This window comes from Triturus cristatus, chromosome 6 (assembly GCF_964204655.1).
Source record: "Triturus cristatus chromosome 6, aTriCri1.1, whole genome shotgun sequence".
In the NCBI taxonomy this organism is placed as follows: Eukaryota; Metazoa; Chordata; class Amphibia; order Caudata; family Salamandridae; genus Triturus; species Triturus cristatus.
In genome coordinates, this window is record NC_140589.1 from 214,519,498 (window position 1) to 214,543,127 (window position 23,630).

The 23,630-nt window shown below is 45.4% G+C and overlaps 1 protein-coding gene across 1 annotated transcript in view; it reads left to right on the top strand.

Moving 5' to 3' along the window:
- LOC146816658 (meprin A subunit alpha-like) overlaps positions 1–23,630 on the top strand; it is a 120,985-nt gene that overhangs the window by 70,291 nt on the left and 27,064 nt on the right. The window contains exon 11 of the mRNA XM_085610562.1: positions 6,689–7,162. Coding sequence (XP_085466688.1) covers positions 6,689–7,162 — 474 coding nt within the window. The remainder of the gene's footprint in view (positions 1–6,688; positions 7,163–23,630) is intronic.

The following is a 23,630-nucleotide window of genomic DNA, read 5'->3' on the forward strand; positions in this document are numbered from 1 at the left end:
GGTAGCTTGGCACAAAAGCAGTCAGCCTTAACTTAGAGTCAATATGTAAAGTATTTATGCAGCACACAAACAGTAATACAGTGAAAACACAACAGTAGAAAAATCCCAAACCAATTAGAAAAAAATTGAGTAAAAAGCAATTTTAAAGATTTACGTTAATTAAAACACCTTAATACAGAAAGCACCACTGACTGTTATCTGGTCATGTGAGAGAGGGTGAAAGTCAGAAGCTCAGGTCAACCTCGATGAAGCACCAGCTGGATGCAGGGAACAGGTTACTCCACCCGAAAGAGTTACCTTCAATGTCCCGTTCAATGAGTTCCATTCGGTGTAGAAGGGGCCATGCGGAGCAGGGAAAGATTTAAAGATGGTCGTCGATGTAGTGTGAAGAGCAGGCTGGGCGTCCCAGATAGGCGTCGCTCTAGCTCAGAGATCCTGTTGGGTGTCACGGACCATCAATGCTGGTGCTTTGAATTGGCAGTCACCAGGAGCTGTCAATGCTACAGCCCAAAGTACAGATGTCGCACTGCTGGTTGTCGTTGATGAAGAGTCAGGTTCACCGGAACTCTGCATTGGCAGGTGGCGCAAGCAGCTTGATCTCGGCACGAACGGGCCTGTTTGTGAAGAGACCAGAAACATGAGGATTCCGCCTCTTTCTGTTAGAGGAGCTCAACTGAGGTCACACCAAGGGTCCAGGACTTGAGAGGAACATCTTGGGATGTCTGAAACTCACTCCAGTAGAGGCCAGCAGGGCTAGGGCAGGTCCAGGCAGCAGGCCAGCTGGGCAGTTGCAGTGAGCCTCTGTAGCTTATGTCCCTGTAGATCAAAAACAGGATATTAGCTAACCCTTGCAATCAATTCAGCCTGGGATGAAGGATGCACGCCCAGACTTCCTTCTTAGCAAGCAGGTTAACAGGCAACAGAGCAGCAGAGTGTCAGGGCAGCACAGCAGCACAGCAGCCCTTCTTTTATATCATCTGCAGGTCCAGGAGTAGACTAAAGTGTGGGTCTGAGGATCCTCTTTTTACCTATGGTGTCTTCGTTGAATATGGGAAGGTTTCTGGAAAATTCTCTTGGAAGTGCTTAAAGTTTTATGACTTCTCTGCCCTGGCTACAGGCTGGCTGAATGAACAATGCAGGGGTGACAAATCCTTTGTGTAAAGACAGAGCACATCCTATTTTGCTGCAAGGGGCCACTGTTCTCAGCTCCACCCCCATCCTGCTAGTTGATGGTGATGAAGTGCAGTCACTAGCTCTGGTCACACACACACACCTAACACTCACCTGGGGCCAAACACATTCACACAATAAACTAGTAAAACCTCACTGGCATCAATTTTTGTGTTTTACCTGAATTTTGATATTCACCTTTACCCAACCTTACCAACTCGATTATCTTAACAGTGATTTTCCTCTCCTCAATGAATCAGGTTGCTGAGTTAGTTTAAGGTAGAATGACATTAACCTTTTACTTCCGAATAACCACAGACTCAAGAAGTTTCGAAAGCCTTTATCTAAATCAATAATTTGCGAGTCAAGAATCAATTACAGTAACCACCTTCACTCAAAAGGCAGGGTAAAGTCAAATATAGCAAAGTCATTAAAATGATCACTGAAGACGGTAACTGGAAAAGGGAGGGAAAAAGAGAGAGAGCAGGCACAAAAGGCAGATTTCACAGAATTATATTTACCTATGGTCATAGATGAACCAAACTCCTTAAAGATGGGTCCAGATAGAATCCCCCAGGACAGGATGCAGACAGAAGATCAGGCAGTTTCAGATCTGGGAAGGTGACCTCTTCCAATGTGCAACGCCAGCGTCGCATCACTCTCTGGTACTACTCTCCTTGAATGTCCCTCTTCTGAAATCCCCTTTTAGACGGTTAGATTATCGATCAGTATCTCAATTTCTCGAGCAGAGTTTCTGGCAGCAGCAGGGTCTGAGACAGCGTCTCGGACAGAATCTGGAGCAGCATACGCGTTGGGTCAGTGACGAGTCGGAATGACAAATCTGACAAGTCGGACAAGTTCTCCAGCTAATTTACCTCAATTATACTATTCTTTATTCATGTACCACCCCCAAAAGTTTCATTATTCGTGTTTTCCCCTATTCTAATTGGTCAGGGCAAGGAGGTGAGTTCATCATACCATATTAAAAGTAATATTTTCTTTTTGGGCCATTGTTCTATGTTTCCGCTCCTTAATTTACTTTCCCATAGCTTTATTCCAACCCGCATTTCACGTTATGCTTAATACAAATTTTGCAACAAAATATACATTTCTTCATGCACTCAGGTCAACAGTTCCTTTTCCGAGGCGTCTCAGTTCGATGTGGCCTTGGCTGGGTTTCAAGTGGTGCTGTCACAGGATTTCAGCAGGTTCTTGTGCGCCTGCGTGAAAATAAGGTGGGTAGGGATTTCAGTCAATCTCCGAGGGCCAAATATAGACTAATAATAAAGGCAGAAAAAGACACATTAGAACACGGAAACAAATGTCACGGTATACCCCTTTCACATGGGGCAAGCCCCATGTGAAAGGGCCTGCGTCAGTCTTATGCCTGCGTCCTAGAAGTGGCGCACTGAAATCTGATTTCACTGCGTTACTTCTATGAGGCTTAATTACGTGGGAACGCCCCCCCTGCATAAATTATACCTGACACAGGTATAATGTTGCGGAGGGGTTTACAAAGTGACGCATCTGCTCAGATGCGTCACTTTGTAAATACAGCGCAACAGGAGGCATGTTTTACGCCGCCGGTGCGTCACAAAAAGTGACGCAACGGAAGCGCAAAACTGTCGCAAGGCCTCATAAATAAGGCCCAGAGTGTGTCATACTACGTAGATGCAGGCGACGCATGCGCAATAGAAATCCCGCGTTTCTGGTGGCCATTTTAAGACACTCGGGTTACTTGTTAGTAATACACATAGAAAAGCTTCCCCTAGATACAATATGTTCGTATGTAATGCATTATTAGTATTTACAAACTTGTTGGTTACATTATAACATGTTATTTGAGAGGATTGCATCCAAGCAAGTTTCTTTTCACGAAACCAATGGCCATCCAGGCACACCTAATGCCTCTATTGTGTGGCTGTCTTGGTGGAGTGAACAAAGTCCAGATTCTCAACTACACCTAAATCATGTGGCCCAGGAACAGGCCACAGGCACCGAATGGCTTGGGACAGGAAATTGCCAACTTTCCAAAAGTAGCATTTTCAAAATTGTAATTTAAAATCTGATTTAAAGATTACAGAGGAATTGTTAATTATAATTTCTCAGGCACCAACCATGAAATGCTTGCCTATTCCCAATCAAACGTTACACCTTATTAAATGTAATAAGGCAGCCCAATGTTATCCTAATGGAGAGGTAGGCCTCACAGTAGTAAAAACAAATCTAAGAGTTTTTTTACTGCACAGTGGGTGCGCAAAGAACCTTGGGAGTAGTCCTGAAAATCTTTAAGAGTTTATTTATAGAAGTATCCTATCAGCAACATTTGAATAGGTCAATAGGATGCAAAAGTGGATTTGCAAATGCACAATTTTCGATTTTACTTCTCCTTAGAACAAAATCTGTGTGGAAAAAATGCCTTTCATCTACACCTTATAAAATAGAGAGGAATAAGTGCATTTATAACCTGAGAAACTACCAGCTAATTATTCAAACATTGGTGAATAACTGCAAACAATATTTGGGTGTTCACCTCATTTTTCAGGGGCATGAGACGTTCTTAGGCCAATTATGGTCCAGGGGACCCCATCCCCCGGGGCCGGCCTTTCAGTTTAAAAAAATAAATATTTATGAATTATTGGGGAGGGGGGCCGCATGGCCCCCCTCCCAGGCCACTTCTGGCCCCGGGGACCCCATCCCCTGGGGCCTGGCCTCTCCGTTGGGGAGCCCCAATGCCCCCAATGTCCCGCCGGCTCCTGGCCTCCTGTGGGAGCCAGCATTGCTTTTGCACAAGGGGAGCTGCTGATATGCAGCTCCGCTTGTGCAAAAGCAATCCTGGTTTGCTTCATTGAAGTGAGAGCAGGTTTTCCTGCTCTTGCTTCAATGAAGCAAAGCAGAGTTTGCTATGGCAGGGTGGGAACCATGCTCCCGCCCTGCCATAGCAAATGGCAATGTCCTGGGGGTGGGCACCCCGGGACATAGCAGAAGCCCGTCCTGGGGGATGGCGGTCCCCAGGGCCATCAAGGGCTCAAGGAGGGGTCCGCGCAGCCCCCCTCCCATGGAGCCCAGGAGAGGTGATGGTCCCCGGGGTATGGGGGTCGGTAACGGACCCCCGCATTTAATTAAAGAGTGCCCCGGGGAGCTGAGCTGGGGCTCCCCAACGGAGAGGCCAGGCCCCCAGGGGATGGGGTCCCCGGAGCAGTGTGGGGGGGCAGGAGCCCCCACTTTATTTATGACTTATTTTAGCCCTGGGAAGGTGGCGGTCCCCGGGGCTTGGGGGGGCCCACAAGGCCCCCCACCCTATTCAAATACAACCCCGGGAAGGTGGCGGTCCTCAAATGCAGGATTGCCCCCGGCACCTGGCCCACCCGTGGGGTTTAAAAAACGAAGCGCGGGAGCCCGCACTTTGTTTTTTAAATTTACGACCGCTGTTTGTGCACCTAGCGCCACCCAGGCGAATTTGTTTTTTTTAAAATCCTTTTGTTGGGCCTGGTGGTCCCTGTGGGGCCCCCTGAGCAGGCATGGGGGGTAAGGGTGTTCCTACCCTGACCCTTTTTTTTCGTTTTTTAATGTTTCTCCTACCTTTTTCCCTTTCACTTGGTCCGAGGCACAAGATGGCTGCCAACACTTCCTGGTTTGAAGTGTTGGCAGCCAATCAAAGGCAAGCACGTGCTTGGAGGGCTCAGCCAATTGGATCTCACAATTCTCAAATATCGATATCTGTAAATCTTTAAATATCTCAAAAACTACTGAACGGAATTACACCATTTAAAAAAAAGCGTGCTTTCTGGACCAATAGCTATCTCTCTGCCAAGTTGGGTGTAATTCCGTTCAGCAGTTCAGGCTGTAGCCGTGTCTAATATTTCCTGTTGAAATTAACATGGAGAAAACATGTTTTGGGACCCCCCTTTTTTCTCAGCCCCCCCTTGAAGAATCACTCTCAAGACAGGACCTGACCTGAGTGAACAATTAGTTTTGAAAAGTTTGTGAAGATTTGTCAAATGGTGCCAAAGTTATCAGCAAAACAAAAAATGCTTTTCCTATCGAAACTAGGTTCTAACTATAACTACCTACTGGCGAACGCCAGTAGGTTTTATATATATATATATATATATATATATATATATATATTCACTTAAAAAACCATAGGTTTCACACATGTTATAGTTAGGTGGATATTTCACTCGTAAAAAACCAATGAAATTACCCCGTTATAGTTAGTTCAGATAACTACAACTCGCGCGCCCGCAATCCACTGCTCATGACGTCACATATTACATCACTCATGACATGGTCAGTGGCATCACTCATGACATCACGGATGACATCATCCTTGTGATAGAGTGGCGGTCGCGCGAGTTATAGTTATCTGCACTAACTATAACGGGGGAATTTCATTGGTTTTTTACGAGTGAAATATCCACCTAACTATAACATGTGTGAAACCTATGGTTTTTTAAGTGAATTTGCAAGGTTTTTTAAATGCTAATTTATTTATGTATTATTATTTTTTTTAGATATTTATTTTACAATAAACTACGTATTAAAAATTTTGTTTTTGTTTTTATTTTTCACAGTGCGCGCACCCCCGCGATTTTTTTTTTTTTTGTTTTTCACTGTGCACGCACGGTGCGCGCACCCCCGCGATTTAGAAAAAAAAAAAAATGTTCTGCCTTCGGGGTCCTTCAGGGACCCCCTGACAAAGGCTAGGGGGTCAGGAACTCTCTACCCTGCCCCCTTTTCACGTTCGCCACCTTCCTTTTTCACTCTCGCACTGAAAACAAACAAAATGGCGGCCGACACTTCCTGATTTCGACCGATTCGAACGTTGACTAACATGTAACCACCAATCAGAATTACGCTCGCGCACGTTAGGGTGCTCGCACGGTGCGCGCACCCTGCACGCGTATAGATATTGATATGCTTTTAAATGCTATTTTCTCAGGAAATACTGAACAGATTTACACCAGACCTGCAAAAGGCACTTCCTTGACCTTATGGCTACCTCTCTGCCAAATTTCAAGTAATTCTGTTCAGCCGTTCGGGCTGTAGCTGCGTCTAAAGGTCCTATGGAAAAATGCATGGGGAAAACGCGTTTTGGGACCCCCCTTTTTTCTCGGCCCCCGCTTGACGAATCACCCCGAGACTTTCAGGGTAGGAGCTGAACGGAGCGCCCCATTAGTTTTGAAAATTTCGCGAGGATTCGTCAACCGGCGCCAAAGTTATTCAAAATAGAATTTTGAGATTTCCTATGGAAACACGGTCCTAACAATAACTATCTACTGGCGACCGCCAGTAGATAATATCAGGTCCTGCTTATCTTAAAATGAACAAAAAAGACATTACTATGCAGTAACAAGAGTCAAACCATTAATTGTAACGTGAATTTTAAACAACAGAAAAAGATCGCTGGCATCCACCTGGCTTGATTCTAACAATGTGCCTGCTGTATCCTATTCAGTAGCAAAATGTCTTTGGAGTAACTGAATTAAATAATTAATGACATCTCTTTTTGTAGGTGATGGTAAGAACCTATGGAACTTAGCACACATCCCATTTGACATAGAGACAAAATTCCGCTACGCTTTCCAAGGCATCAAAGGAGATGCAGCCAACTCCGCTGGAGGGATCTATATTGACGACATCAGCCTGATGGAAACAAATTGCCCCACTAATGTCTGGCATATAAGTAACTTCAGCCATCTAATGCAAACCACTGTCAAAGGCGATTTCCTTCTGAGTCCAGTCTATCATAGCTCTGAAGGTTATGCTTATGGAATCAAGCTTTACCCTCATGGAACACCCACTTCGCCCTATAATAATTATGTGTCGGTCACTTTCCATCTCTGCAGCAGTGAAAATGATGGGATTTTGGAATGGCCGGCCGCTAACAGACAGGTTGTCCTCACAGCTCTCGATCAAGACCCCAATCCAGTTGACAGAATGTCTTTGAGCTTAAGCTTCACCAGTAAACCAAATCATCTAGTGGATGGTAAGTAAATTTATTCTAATGTACTTTTGATAGGATTATAAGTGACGGGTACCTGATTAACATCACTGACCAGCAGTGGGAAATGCCCCTTTACTATCATATCCTGAAATGTGATCCGTTTCAATTGTTCAGATCTAGATTAAAATACTAGGATCATCAGTCTGTCTGTCCATTCACATCTATCTATCTATCTATCTATCTATCTATCTATCTATCTATCTATCTATCTATCTATCTATCTATCTATCTATCTATCTATCTATCTATCTATCTATCTATCTATCTATCTATCTATCTATCTATCTATCTATCTATCTATCTATCTATCTGTCTGTCTGTCTGTCTGTCTATCTGTCTATCTGTCTGTCTGTGTCTGTCTGTGTCTGTCTGTGTCTGTCTGTGTCTGTCTGTGTCTGTCTGCCTTAGGGAATCTAAGTGCTAAAAGGGAGCCGAGCAGGGTGGAATACGCCATTAAAATAGAAGAATTTTTATACTTCTATGGAAGGCAGAAGTTGTTCTTTTGATCTTGTTTACCCAGGCAGACTTTTCAGAAAGCTACTTTTAAGATCTGAAAATAATCTACGCTTAGGAACATTATTTTCCAGGAAATCACCTAGAGGATGTTACAAACATGAAAAAAAGGAAGAATGTGTTGTATCCTCACACGGCTCTGATCTCATTTTCTTTTCATGCCCATATGTACCTTTTCTTCAACTCTCACCTTTCAGCTCGGACTCATAATACTGAAACTGTTCACCTCTCTATACTTGTACCACATCCCACTCACTGACACCATTCTCCTTCATGTGTTGACACCACTTTTCTCACACTGACACAGTTCACCTCTTCCACTCATACTGCTTCCCACTCACGGATACCTTTCACCTCTTCCACTCATATCGCTTCCCACACTCTGACACCGCTCACCTCTCCCACTCATACCTCTTCCCGCACACTGACACTGCTCAACTCTCCCACGCATACTGCTTCACTGACACTGGTTAACTCTTTGTGATGTTTCTGCTTATCCCACATCTGTGTCCTCTTCATGCTGATACTTCTGTTTTCACACTCACACCAAACTCCTCCTCCTTGGCTTACTGCTTCCTTCACACCCACACAGATCTACTCTTCACACTTAGATGTTAATTTCATCCACTCATACTCCTTACCACACACTTGCACCGCTCACCTCTTCCACTCATACTGCTTCCCACACACTGACACCGCTCAACTTTTCCACTCATATCGCTTCCCACACACTGACACCACTCACCTCTTCCACTCATACCGCTTCCCACAGACTGTCGCCACTCACCTCTTTGTACTCACATCTCTTTATCCCACATCAGTGTCTTCTTCGTGTTGATACTTCTATTTTCACACTCACAAAAAACTCCTCCTCCTCCTGGCCATACTGCTTCCTTCATACCCACACAGATCTACACTTCACACTTAAATGTCTCTTCATGTACAAGGTTCTTCCCTCCAGCACCCACATACTGTCCTTCATTGTGAATAAGACAGGGTTGGGGTTTGCAGCACATTTGCAGGCATGCCCCTTACGATGTGCAGCTGGAAATATGGTGTGGGCAAAGTAATAAATAGAGGTAAAACCTTCAAATGCTTATCTCTTACTAAATCAGAAGCCATGTCATCCACCCATCACTACACAAAAACCACAATCTCACACACTACTACCTTATCTCTCAGTGTTTATAATGTATTCCACACTACATTAACCCAACAACATAGTAAAAACAGCAATATTTATCACCCATCCTTCAGAACCGGTTTTAACTCTAACCCTGACTATAACACTATACCTATCCATGTACCTAACCCTAACACCAAATCTTCCCCTAATCCAAACCCCAACTGGCCCTATGCATTACTCAAACCTTAGCCCAACTGTAAACCTAACCCATAACCTAATCAAATAACCATTTCATTGCCAATGTAGCAGCATCTATATAGGGGTTAGTCAATGTATTGTAGTTGATGTACAAGTAACCATTTGTGTAATACTGTCTATGTAATGGTAGTTCAATAGTGAAGCTATTTTAGGAGGTAAACCTCGATGCAGTACTGTCTATAAAATGTGTTAACAGTGAAGCTGTTGTAGCTAATAGGTACTAATGTAGTACTGCCAGTCTATAATGCAAAAAGGACAATGCCGTTTGCCGGCGTGAGCACTTTAATGGGGGCTGTTCAATCAGCCATTAGCAATTATTATCAGGATCGTTGAAAAAGTTTACTCGAAGAACCATCAATTTTAACCAATCGATTTATTGGTTGAAGAGCAATACTTATATTCAGTATTTTTCAAGTGAATGATATTCAAGACAGCTGGGAAAAACCATCCAGTATGTTTAAACGATATACCCAATGCATTTCGGGTCAAGAAAGAACCCTTCTTCAGGTGTAGTCTTTAACGGTCAGAATAACTAAAAAGAAAGAGAAACAATCAATCGAGAGTCCTCATAATCATCTTAAACAACGAAAGATCACAAAAATCTATATTTGAATCGAAGAGCAAAGAGAACATGCAATGGATAACAAGACTCGTTAAAACTGATCGTGAAGCGAAATATATTCGTAAGTATAAGCACCAAACTATCAGAGAGTGCCTACGTTACGCAGTTTGAAAAAATGTGAATGAAATATAAAGATAGTCCCTTCGTGAAAAATAGAAAAAGCTGAGTGAAATGCCGTGGTTCCATGTAAAGTATATTCGTATCAGAATGGTGCTCGTATAAAAGTAAATTTCGTTAAAGTCAAGAAATCACCCGTGAACTTAACATCAAGAGTTATAAAGTATAAGTTCAAGAAACAAAGACCGTAAACATACCCATTCAAAAATTGAACTCGTATCAACCGGAAACACGTCACTGTCAGAGACGCGTCAGGAGCGGGAAAGCGTGTTAGCATAGAGGTGAAGAGATATAAATAGTAAAGAGAGAAGACAGATTGTAACGCTGTGGAAAAGTGTCAAAGACATAGAAATAGGCTCGTGTAACAACAGAATCCCTCAATAAAGTTACGTGTTAACCTGAAAGTGAAGAGTTATGAATGGAAAAAAGAGAAAACTAATAGTAGATATAAATAGTAAAAAGAGAAGACAGATTGTAACGTTGTGAAAAAGTGTCAAAGACATAGAAATGAGCTCACACAACAACAGAATCCCCCAATAAAGTTGCGTGTTAACAAGGAAATGAAAAGTTATGAATAGAAAAAAGAAAACTGATAATAAATCAGTAAAGTAGGTAACAAAGATTACTCAATCAAGTTGCATGATCATGAAAGAGAACATAGAACATTTTATAAGAAACAATTAAATTCAATTCGATCATTGAGGCCCAGGGGTTGAAGTGACTGTAATTTTTTAGTCCAATAAAACTCAGCACGTGCAAGAGATTTTTGTGGATCAATGTCAGATCTTGGTTTTTGCGCTTCCAGGATGGTAAAACGAAGTTGGGAAATATTGTGTTTGGCTTCTTTCCAATGCATAGCGACAGTTGATTTCTCATTCATCAGTCGAATATTACTTTTGTGTTCACCAACTCGTATTTTAATTTTTCGTTCAGTTCTGCCAACGTAAATGCCCCCATTAAAGTGCTCACGCCGGCAAACGGCATTGTCCTTTTTGCATTATAGACTGGCAAATTACCCTCATCGCCATTGGATAGGCGAATTGGCGTTCTGAGCACATTTTGTTAAAACAGTGTTATTCTTGGCTGAACATTTTGAAAAGTGTGCACGTTGGCCATCGTTTTGTATTGCACTAATGTAGTACTGTCTAATTATAAATATACTTAAGACATAGGGCCTGATTTAGATCTCGACGGATGGGTTATTCTGTCACAATGGGGACGGATATCCCGTCCAATGAAATATAAATCCCATTCTTTTATATGGGATTTGTATTTTGGCAGAAGGGATATCCATCACTGTTGTGATGAAGTAACCCGTCCGCTGAGCTCTAAATCAGGCTCATAGAATGATATAAGCGTGTTATCATCTGACTGGCTTTGGTTCAATCATCATGGTGAACGGAAAGTCCAAATCTTGTAGGATATTCTTGGAAACCACTGGATTCAACAGGAGAGACTTTTTTAAGGGTGTCTTTCCACATCCAAAAGGCTGGGTGAAGTGTTCAGGTACTGTTCTTTTTAGTAAAGCAGTGTTGGAGAAGAGTGTTGATCGTCCACCATAGTTCAAAGGTTTATTTTGAACCCTGGTATTTTGTAAGATGTATTGAAAACAATGGGGTGGCAGCAGGCTATGGACAAATGGTACACACCTTTCAATGGCCTAGTCTGTGGTCTCTGCCTCTCACTCTCCTTTGAATGAAATGAGAGTATGTTGGCACTACACATGCACAAGTTATTTTTACTGGGGTTTATCGTCAAAGTCCTAAAGAATACCTGCTCAATCCCGGCTACAATCAGAATAGGTAAACATCTAATTTTAATATATGGGGAGACACACTTGACTACATTTTTTAAAAATTATAGACATACACGAAATCTGGTATCTGTCAGTAGAATTAATTTCATGACACCCTGCAGGGTAAGTATTAAAACGACATTAAAGAAGGTAGGAAGACTGGTTATTGCTAAATGTGGACTGCATTAGGGACAACCTCTGGTACATGGATAAAAAGAGCAGGGATTGGCAAAGACTATAACTTTACCTTTCTGTAGGTGTGAAATATTGATGCAGCCATGTCTGTGGAATTTTATGCAAAAATGTGTACCACACATGGTTTAATTAAACATACATCTAGGCGTCAGTAGTGTTATGGTGACCTTTCACTGCCAACTCTTATTCATCCAATCTGACTGCATTCTGCATCTTCAAATCTGTTGCATTTCACTTATTTCGTGCAGCTCGTCTTCTGTTTGGCTTGAATCACCTAAACCATCTAAATGTCTGCTCTGAAGGTCTTTTAGTGGTTTACAATAAATAGTGAATTTAAAGTCATCTGTCCAGTTCATAAGGATTCACAAGGCAGGCCACCATAAATTAATGTTCATTTGGCCATTGAGTACCAGAAATGGAGAGGAAGGATCCTTCCAGTGAAAGGAGAATCTGTACAGAACTTTCTTCCATTGCATTTAATACTATAATATGACTGTCTTAGAATGATGAGGTTGCTAAAATCTCACCTATAGAGGCAGACGTACGATCAGCGTTTCAAGTGAGATGGCCACCTTGACAATTGCTATGGCCTAGACCTGCTAGTTAGGTTCCTAAAACCAGAAGTCCATCCACCAAGGTCAATTCGCAGACTCTGCTGACTGCAAATTCATTTCGCAGACTCTATTGACTGCTAGTTAAGATTTGGCTTTCCTTTTATCCGCATGCATGATAATGCTTTGGCTCATGTTCACAAACATTTCTTAGGGGTCGCCATGGGTCGCAACTCTAACCCCTGGCAGTTTCCTTGTGACCCCTGGCAATGTCCTAGGGACATTGAGCCATAGTGCTAACATGTAGAACAGAAGAAAAACTGTTTTAGAAATATTCCAAGAGCTTATATTCTTAAATACAACATCATCAGTGTGGACTACCTAAACAGACTGAAGGTCAGTTTAAGAAATCGGTAGGTGATAGATTTCTTTTGCAGTCTTTGCTCTCTGCCTTATGATGGAACACAGCCAAGTGATACTCGCTTGTCCCCGTATTTATGACTAAAGGGGCCTGGAGATTCTTGGAAGAGGATAACAAATAGACTAAGAACTATAGTTTGTTACTGGGATGGGTGGAGAAATGTGGGCTTTTGTGCTACAGTTGTCAGGGCCAATCTTGGTGTTGGCACGTGCTTCGCAAATGGCTACACCCAAGAGCCATTACAGGGTAAGTCTTGGTAGTGGGCGGAGGATTGTGCCTTCTTGTTTTGTGTTTAATAGGCAGAATAATTTCCAATAGTTCATTGGTAGGTTTCAAGTGCATTGTGTTTATTCATATTCTCATATATCGGAGAAAAACAGCCGACACGTGTTTTGCCAGTATGGCCCATTCGCCGAGGGCTTTTTCAAGGCAGGGTTTCTTGTCTGATGGTTGTGTTCCCTGTAAATGATGTCCCCTGGGACCGCAGAGACCGTTTCACATCATTTACAAGGAACACGACAATCAGACAAGAAACCCTGCCTTGAGAAAGCTCTCGGCCGATGAGCCATACGGGTGAAACACGTGTTGGCTGTTTTTCTCCTATGTATGAGAATATGAATATACACAACGCACTTGAAACCTACCAATGAACTATGGGAAATTATTCCACCTAATAAACACAAAACAAGAAGGCACAATCCTCTGCCCACTACCTAAGAACCATAGTTTATTGCACTGTTCCTGCTGTCGTACCCTGCTTTTTTCCTCCTTCCTTATCTGTTTTCTTCCCTGTTTCTTGCTTCTACATCCATTTTTGCAAGGAGAAATTGTTACTTTTATGAACATATTATATCTGGAAAAGGTAAAATGCTTGGCATTAGAGGGATGGATAGATCTTTCAGCTGAAGAGAAAATAACATGCAATACTACGTTTCTTGTACATGGCTTGACACCTAAGCACTGTTACTAACTGATGCTACTATTAACCACTTGTGGTACTCAATTTGATGACGTTCTGGAGGATGGAAGGTTGAGTGGTCTTTAAGGTGAAAATGTTTAGCTCTTTGAGCTAACCCTCTGTCAGTGTTTGTTTTATACGCTTCCAAGAATTATGGGTTCAAGACTCATGTCCTTTGTCTGTTAAATGCAATGCTTCAGTATGTTTGAGTGAGGATTTACAATGCTTCAGTATGTTTGAGTGAGGATTTTGTTTTTAAAGAAGTATGTTTTGAAGCCAGAGCAAGACTGCACCCTGTTCTTCCATTGTATGAACAATATAGTTCTTCTCTCTTCCTTAAAGGGAAAGTTTCACCCAACACTTTTTTTGCATATTGAATGGCCTGCATTTCAAAATCCCAGAGTCATCCAGTTTTTTTATGTTTTCCAATGTAACATGTGTCACTCATGCCAGGATAACAAAGCACGCATTCACAAACCAGGAGATATCTCTGCACACTGATTGCCCCAAAAATCATCAATGGGAAAGCAGACAGTACACCAGACCTTACCATCCACAGGTACACACCAAGATCTGGAATAACTTTTATGAAAATTGGATTCTTTTTATATGCCAATGCTTTTTGTGCAAGCAGTTATTTGGGTATGAAAGCATGAAATCTAACACAATAATGTAGGACCCTCTATCACTTTCTAATAAATTAAACTAACGCAACTCATCTCTGATGGCATTTAGTGAAGAAAGGAGTCAGAGTTCATCAATATTCACACCCCAAAATTGGAGTGACAACAATTTCTGGAACAATTCTACTAGAATCAATACTTGCAGCTAGTTGTAAGAAGTGGTCAGCTCTGACTGTGTACTATACTCCTTTCCCTGGAAGCTGGCAGTTAAAAATAAAAATAAAATAATTATATGAATTAAGTACAAATAATATTTTACTTTGAAAATATTTACAGCTTAATCAGATATTGCATATGCCTTGTATAGTAAAACATGAGTTAAGCCTCAAAATATTGGTAAAATAGGTTGGGGAACAGATTATGATCGCAGATTGGAAGCAAGCTGTTATTTCTTTACTTTATCCCGGGTGCTAATATTTTACTATATAATGAGTCTACATAATTTATATAAACTTGACTCTCCAAGCAGTGTATTGGTAGAGATATCTGACAAACAAAGAGTTCTTTACCTACATGTTGGCAGAGTACCATTGGTTGAGGCCATATTGGGCCCTTTTACAAGGACACATGAGAGGGATGTTAGGTCTAAACTTAAAATTCATGAACAAATGGCTCTGCCTAGGAACACCAGAGAACTGAGGTGTTAGACAGCCTTGAAATAAATGTAGTATTGTCCACATTAATTATCATTAGACGTGAAATCAGGACCCTTTGAAATTCATTTAAAATACTGACTTTTCCTCTATGGTGGTCTTTTTGAAAGTAAAGGTCTCAAATGGTGAAGATACCTTAAGCTCAAGAGTAGAAACCTGTAGCTTAATGAAATAATGTCAAAAAAATAAAATAAAGATTTGGACTAGTCCAGTCTCAGAACTGGCCTAATAAAGCAATGAAAAGTTTAAGAGGGGTGGGGAAAGAAAATTAAAATCGAAAAAACTAGAAGATGATCAGTAACTTGTGTCCTCCAGAATATCGACTACCACTATTCTGCGCATCTTGATGCTATGCATATTTTAAATGAATTTAGATATAGAGTTAGCAATAGTAAATGTATACTTACCTTTATATATGTACCTTGCTGTGGTATTGGGTGGGGGTGAAAACCAATTATGCCGGTGTAGCATACACTTGTGGGGCACACCAATAACAGGTGACATGGACACCTGGTTATGGGCTGGGCCAAAGACCCCGAGCGGTCTTGCGCCCCTTTATTTATACCTTCGGGCGCGCCCGCCCTCAGGATGCGTGAGTGCATGGAAGGCACGGGTCGGATGGCTCCGTTATTACATCCCTCCAATCTTTCAGATACAGCAACTCTATCTAAGGAACTGTTCAGTTTTTGTGAGCACACCACGCAAAGTCTCTTAGTCTCTGACTCGGGGTCGGATTCGGCCGGAGACCATACTTCTGGCTCCGGGAGATCTCATTGGGTCCGGACCCACCGGCCTCTCCCTCGGGGGAGGAAGCGGCTTCCTCTTGGCTCCTTGCCGTTTCCACAGTCCTTCACTCTGTTCTCTGTTGCGGTGGCACCTCCACCCGGTGATTTCCTTGGTCCCTTGTAGGGTTTAGATCTCCTCCTGTTTCTAGCTCTTCCACTGGCTGGTCCGACTCCGCAATGTCCGTGGGGACTCTCTTGAACCAGGATGTATTTCTGGTGACTACCCGGGTACCTCTCATAGCCGACACCATGGTGCCGTGCACGTTGACCACTTCCCATACTTCCGGTTCGAACGGGGTGCGATATTTCCAGTTCGGGTGGCGATCCTTTACGATGACTTTGTCTCCGACCTGGAGATTCATGGGCTGAGCCCTTCGAGCTTAGCTTGCCTTCTCATTGGAGGTCTTCCTCCTGTTCTGTGCTGCGTTTTGGTCCAAAGGTGCTGGATGTCATGAGTGACTCGCCGGTATACTGTCCCTCGGGGCCCTTCGAAACAGGAGATGGGCCGGTGCGCACCGAGTGGTGCAGTGCGGGGTTTGGCGGTATGCACTGAGGAATTGCGACAGGCACTGTTCCGCATCTTCTCCTTTGTCTACCCCAATCCTCAGGGCCCGGTTCATTGTGCGCATGAACCGCTCCACCTCACCGTTCGCCTGAGGCCACTGCAGGGTGATCTTCCGGTGTCGGATGCCTCGGGAGGTCAGATAGTCCTGGAAGTCTCTGCCTTGGAATGGTGGGCCATTGTCAGACCTGACCTCTTCCGGCAGACCCATCATGGCGAATGTGTGGTCCAGCGCTGCCTTCACCTCGACCACAGGGAACTTGGAATGCGAGTTAATCAGCACCAGCGTGTGCCGTCCGTCCGGGAATGATCCGAAGTCGATACTTATTTTGGACCAGGGCTCAGGACACGGGTCTTCGGTGATTACCGGGTGCGGCGCCGGCTCTCCCCCTGTGATGTTGCATGAGTGGCAGTTACGAACGACTTCCTCCACCATAGCGTCCATCCCTGGGAACCACACCTTACTCCTTAGCCTGGCCTTGGTTTTGGAGACGCCCTGATGTCCTTGGTGTGCTAGCCGAACCACCTTTCCCTGCAGACTTCTCGGGATCACGAGGGAGACGCATCTCAGGACTACCCCCTGGGGCCCCTCTCTGAGTTCACTCTGCACCCTCCAGACCTGTTGCCGGAACAGCTGTTCCTCCGCTGTGAGGGATTGGACCCCGTCTAGAAAGTTGCGCCAGTTCCGATTGGTCAGCGTGTGTTTTACTTTAATGAGGCACTCGTCGGTTTCCGTGGCTCTGCCAATATCTTCGAGTGTGAGTGCCACCGGGCATGCTTCCAGGGAAATCATTCGGACGAACGCTTCTGTGTATTCTTCGTCTGTCGGGTTTGGAGATGGCTGGGACGGCCCGGGGTGCCGCGACAGAAAGTCAGCAGGATTGCTGGCCCCTGGTCTGAATACCACCTCGAACCGATATGTTTGCAGTTGCACCGCCCACCTCTCAATCCACGGCGGGGCAAGCCTGGCGGTGCCGGTGAAAAGTGGGACGAGGGGCTTGTGATCGGTGATCACCCGAAACTCGTGCCCGTACAGATATAGATGGAAGTGCTGGCACGCCCACTTGATGGCCAGCGCTTCCCGTTCTATCTGCGCATACCGCATCTCGGTAGCAGTCAGGGCCCGGCTGGCATACGCGGTGGGAACCCACTCCCGAGATTCGGTTTCCTGCATCAGGACTGCCCCTAGCCCTACGGGGCTGGCATCCACCACCACCTCCGTGCGTCGATGCGGGCGGAAGTATGCCATGACTCGGTTGTCGATGAGGGCGTTCTTGACAGCCTGAAACGCCAGATCTTCTATGGCCGACCAGGCCCATGGTTGGCCAGCTTTCGTTAGCACGCGGAGTGATTCAGATAGGGATGCGAGATTGGGGATGAACCGACCACAGTATGTGGCCATCCCTAGGAAGCTTCTGACTTATGTGGCTGACGTGGGCCTCGGGGCCGACCGGATGGCCTCGGCTTTCTTCGGGTCAACTCTCAGCCCTTCTCTCGAGAAGATGTAGCCGAAGAAGTCCACGGACTCCTGATAGAAAGAGCACTTGGATTCGTGCAGGGTGAGGCCATTGTCCGCCAGTCGCTGTAAGGTGTCCCTGAGGTGTTTGTGGTGTTCCTCAAGCGTCTTTGAGAACACGAGGATGTCATCACTTAAGTTTATGACACCTTGTAGTCCAGACAGCGTTTCCCTTATTGCATTTTGAAACACCTCTGCGGCTGACGAGACGCCGAAGCTCAGTCTTTTGTAACGACGTAGACCAACGTGGGTGGAAAACGTCGTGATGTTACGGCTGTCCGGGTGGAGCTCCAGCTGGTGATATCCCGCGTTAAGGTCTAGCTTGGTAAACCACTTGGCGCCGTTGAGGTCCGCTGTGATGTCGTCCATCGTGGGCGTGAGGTGGCGTTCTCGCTTTACGGCCTTGTTCGGTAGGCGCATGTCGACACATAAGCGAATGGCCCCCGGCTGTTTCGGTTTCGGGGCCACGATGAGGGGTGACACCCATGGAGTGGGGCCCGACACTTTCTCGATCACCCCCAAGTCTTCCAGCTTTCTCAGCTCCTCCTCCACTTGTGGCCGCAGGTGGAACGGCACCCATCGATGTCTGAGCGCCATGGGCCGGACGGTGGGATCCACGTGCAACTTGAACAGCTTCCCTCGCAGACATCCTAGGCTGTGAAATAGCATGGGGAAATCCTTCAGTATTTCCCGGGCGTGCAGATCGTGCACTTGGTTCGCGAAGAACACCAGTGCCAAGTCCTCCGCAGTGTGGCAGCTGAGTAGGGTGCCCCGTTTTCCCTCCACAACGTGGAATGTCGTGGCCAGTCTCCGGCCCTCACTTGTGACCTCGACCTCCATCACCACTCGTAGAGACAGCGGCTTGTCGCTATCATACGTGAATATCTGCGCCTTGGACGGTCGAAGTGGTGGGCGCGGCGACAGCTTTTTGTACTGGTCACTGTCCATCACATTTACTGACGCTCCAGTGTCTATGAGGGCGCTCACGGGGGACCCTGCCACGGTGATGTTGCACATGGGTGGCGATCTACGCCTTGTTCCCTCTCTGCCGACAAATGAAACAAAGAACACTTTGATGTCCTCCGTTCCGCAGTCGAACCCTGGAGGGGTGTTGTCACAGTGGGCTGGTGGATCTTCCAGCGTCAGTTGACACACGCTGGCCGTGACGCCCCGTGATCCTGAGGCATTGCTTCGTCCCCTTCCGCTCCTGCAAACTTTTGCAAAGTGATTCAGTCGCCCGCACTGCAAGCACGTCTTCCCTCTCGCGAAACACCTCCCCCCGGGAGGGTGGTCTAGGCCGCAGTTGCCGCAGGTGCCCTTCTGTGGAGCCCTCGTGGCCCCTCGTGACTGGGACGGCCGTCTCTGGAGCACATCCACTCTCTCTTCCTTGACCGTGGGCATCCGCTGAGGCGCTGTGGGCCTGTTGAGGGCCGCTTCCATTTCGTCCGCACGCGCATTCGAAAGCTCGTGGGACCTGGCCAGTACCAGAATTTCATCGAGGGTAATGCCCGGTTGCCGTAGGATTAGGCGTCGCAGCGGGACGGACCGACATTCTTGAATGAGTTGTGCACGAATTTCCGCTCTCTGGTCCGGTAACGTGCACGAGGTTGCGAGTTTGCGGAGGTGGGCATAGAAGATGTCGATCGTCTCGGTCTCTCCCTGTCGCGCCTGTCGGAGCTTGAACCATTCGAAGTCGGGATTGGTCTGTGGATCAAAGTGGCGGTTCAAGGCTGCGATGGCTCCAGCATAGTCACCGTCATCCCCTCTGTCTGGCAGGGTCTCGAAGAGATCATACAGTTCAGCCCCTCCGTAGCACATGAGGAGAGATCTCTTCACTCTCCCATCCGTTTCCTGCACCCCGACAAAGTAGTGGTCCAGACGGCCAATCCAGGAGCGCCATCGCACCGCAGCTGTGGACGGGTCCGAGAGCTCACTGAAGGGCGGTAGCGGGGCCGTTGTGCCGTACCCAGGCGGGGCGGGCGCTTGCTGCGTGGCCTGCTGCGGTGGCTGTTGTACTTGGGGTTGCGGTCCCGTTGGAGGGGCGCCTCCGCCGCTGGTGCCGGGGTCAGTCATCTCTGCCAACCAGGTATCTCTCAGGAGAGTGTGGGCACTGGGCGCGGATGCGCGCCAGGACAGTAGTACTGGCTGGGCGACAGATGCTAACTCCTTGCCTCTTCGTGTTGGCCTGGTGTGTGTTCCTGCCAGGGTTCAGTTCTCACCAGCCTCTTTGCCCAGGCAAAACCCTTGTCACCCTTGCTGCAGGCCGTGTCTTTCCCTGGCTCGAACTGGGCCTCCCCCGTGCCCTCAGACGCCCCTTCCTCATGGGCCGATCACCAGAGTATGTAGAGGAGAGGGGGGGGGAGGTTCGCTCCGCCACAGCTGCCTGTACTCCCCAGCTCGCGAGGGTCGAGATTTCCCTCGGAAGCGAGCAAGCTGATGTGGAGCGGAGACGCGGCCCTCCCATGTGGTAACGGGAGCGCGGCCGATCTCCGCTGGGAGGAGGCTCGTGCACGAGGGCGGCGCGTTCTAGTGCTGGAGCAGTGCTCGCGGGCACGCAGGGGCAGGCGGCCTCACCTCGATGCCGCTCCGCGGGCAGACGACAGGTCCCCTCAACGGCGGAGATAGCGGGGTGGGCACCCGCCGCAGGACACACGCAGCCTCGCTGTCTGGAGCGGCGCGGGGTCAGGAAGGCCGCCTCTCGAACGCAGGTACCAGCAGCCACGTAGGAAGGGTGGCAAGGCGTGGGCTAGATCCCATCCTCGTCACCAGTGTGGTATCGGGTGGGGGTGAAAACCAATTATGCCGGTGTAGCATACACTTGTGGGGCACACCAATAACAGGGGACACGGACACCTGGTTATGGGCTGGACCAAAGACCCCGAGCGGTCTTGCGCCCCTTTATTTATGCCTTCGGGCGCGCCCGCCCTCAGGATGCATGAGTGCATGGAAGGCGTGTGTGCACGGGCCGGGTGGCTCCGTTATTACACTTGCCAATACAGGGGCAATCAATATTCTGGAGTCAATATTGTTGTAAGTCAATATTTTTTAACTCAGTCAGTCAATTCAAGTTTATTCGGCAAACACAGCCATACAAGATAAAAAACAAATGTACGACTATGGCATATGGCTGCACAGACAAATGTAAGTATTACCCATACCACAATATCTTACACAATATCACTTTGAAATTACATATAAATAGGATCACATATATTTCATTCATAACAATATTTAAAATATCTAAATACAGAAAAACGTTTCATATTCTCATGGATAAGGCCACTTAAGCATAAGTTACAAACACACTAAGATACAAATCTCATAAGAATATTAAAAAACGTTCAGAAAAATGCAGTGGAGAAAAAATTTGACAAAAATTTGAAAAAGACTAAGCAGATCATGCACTTAAAGCATGGAGTTCGTAACTTTCATACAGTTCATATTGAAATGCACAATATGCAAAAAAACATGAACAGAGGTTAATTGCCGTAAACAATAATACCTATAAGAGCCGATATTTTGTTGGCGTAAAATTAAAACGAGGAAGCGCCCACAGGGCGCAGAAAAAAATTGACCATAATGTTCTGACATACAACCGTTTTCTTCCATTCAGGAGAAACTTGGATACTGCAGCTCGAATTAGCTCATGGTAATGAATACCAGACTAATCGCAAGGTATCTGGATATGGTCATTGTGATCTGAGGAGAGGAAAACGACCTGTAATAATTTCTTTCATGGTCTGCTGTCATTGCTCTCTGCTTTTTTGTCTGTACACCATTTTCACTGGTCTAACCTTTCAGCGTTCTCTTACCATTTCCTCTGCCACAAGTACGTATCTCCATAACCAACCTTCCTCCAAAATGTTCTCACTAACAGCTTGCCTGCAATCATTACAGGGGACAACCCTTTCTCACGTTCTTCCTTCTCTCATCTGAGTATTTCTGAACCCTTCTGCATTCCTCCCTGTTCGTTATGCAAAAATACTTACTGTGCTCAGCTACACTCTCTACTGGTAGCCACTGGTAGTGATGCCTCTAAAACCCCTACAATTTTTCCAAACTGATTGAAGCTGCATACCTGTGATGGCATTTTCAACCAGGACAGCTGTTTGACTTTAAAGTGTGCATCACAATGCTGTTGTCCAGCGTGAATTTACTAATGTGTGAACAGCCACGTTCCACACGTGTCAGAGCCAATGACAATCGATGCATGCAGTGAATCTGAACATATACTGCCATAACTGTAGCTCCTGACCAAAAGACCATTTTCAGGGCAGTTTCCAATAGGCCACCAAGAATTTTCACTTTATTTACAAGCAAAGTATTGAAATCAAATATAAAGGTTTGGTCCGGCACCTGCTTAGGAGAGTGTAACAGGTAAAGTGCTCCACAAACAACACCTCAGTTTTGCCATGTCAAGTCTGAACCCACTCATGCTTATCGAAAGAAGAGGCAGACAGCGCTCAATGTGCATTGCATACGCTAATTCATAGATTTCATGCCACAAGTAATTGAATACAATTTACTTTGAAAAATTGAAGACATGCTCATGATGTTTATGAGATAAGGGGAAATCCAGTGGCGGCTGGTGACATTTAAAAGAGGTGAGGGGTAAAACAATTGCCGTACAGCACTGTAGCGAGCAAGCGTAGCGAGCGAGCATGAACCACCTACGGGGGTTTGGGGGGTTCTCCCCCACGAAAATTTTGAAAAAAGAGTTTGCAAATGGTGCATTTTCAAGGAAATTTGAGAAAGCAAGAAGGTGACTGACGATAACCTAAGTGCACAAATATTCTTTTCACATATGAACATCTCTAGAAGCCTGTGTTTATTATACAGTTTGCAACAAGGGCTGCCTTAATTTACCACCAAAGACGTGAAGCAGCGCCAGCCGAAAATGCTTTGTGAACCGGCCCTCAGAGAGCACCATTTGAAAAGCAATCAGGTATGACCACAGCTTTTAAATTAGCAAAACGGCTTGTGCATAATGCACTGTAACAGGGACACGGTCACCCACTTACTTGATAACCCCCGCACCTATCTTCATTTATACAATATTCTAATTATCTGTGCTATATTATGAAATCCATCACAGATTTTAAGTGCCATTAACAATCTCCAAAAACCCCATGTGCTGTAATAAACAGTGCAATGCCCTACACACACTTAACATTTCTCTCTCCTCTTTTGCTTTGTGTTCAGAGACCATCTCTATTAAGACTTAAATCAACAGCCACCATATGTGCTATTCAAGCAGAACAAAAAAACAGTCATAAATACACAGTGGGCAGAGCGAGGCTCTAAATATTAAACAGACAAAGGGTGCTGACGTAACAGAACAGGGAGAAATAAAATTCAGATCATGCTTTAAAACATGCAATTTTTAACACCAGCTGAAGAAAATATTTTGATTACAATTATCTGCAGTTCATAATGCCCTCCAGCAACTTTGTATGAATTTGAAACAAAACGGAAAAGCTACTTCTGGTTAAATGGTTAAAGTTAACACAGCTGTCAACTTTTTTTGTAATGTCCAGATAGCAGCTATTTGACGAACGTTTAAGAAAACGTGCGGTTTGGACAGTCGGGACTGAGGAGGAAATAAAATCAAAAGAAAGTGTGCTTTTCAATAAAGGTCAAATCCAAGCGTACAAACAAAAAAATGTATCTCACAAGTATCAGTCAATTCATTACC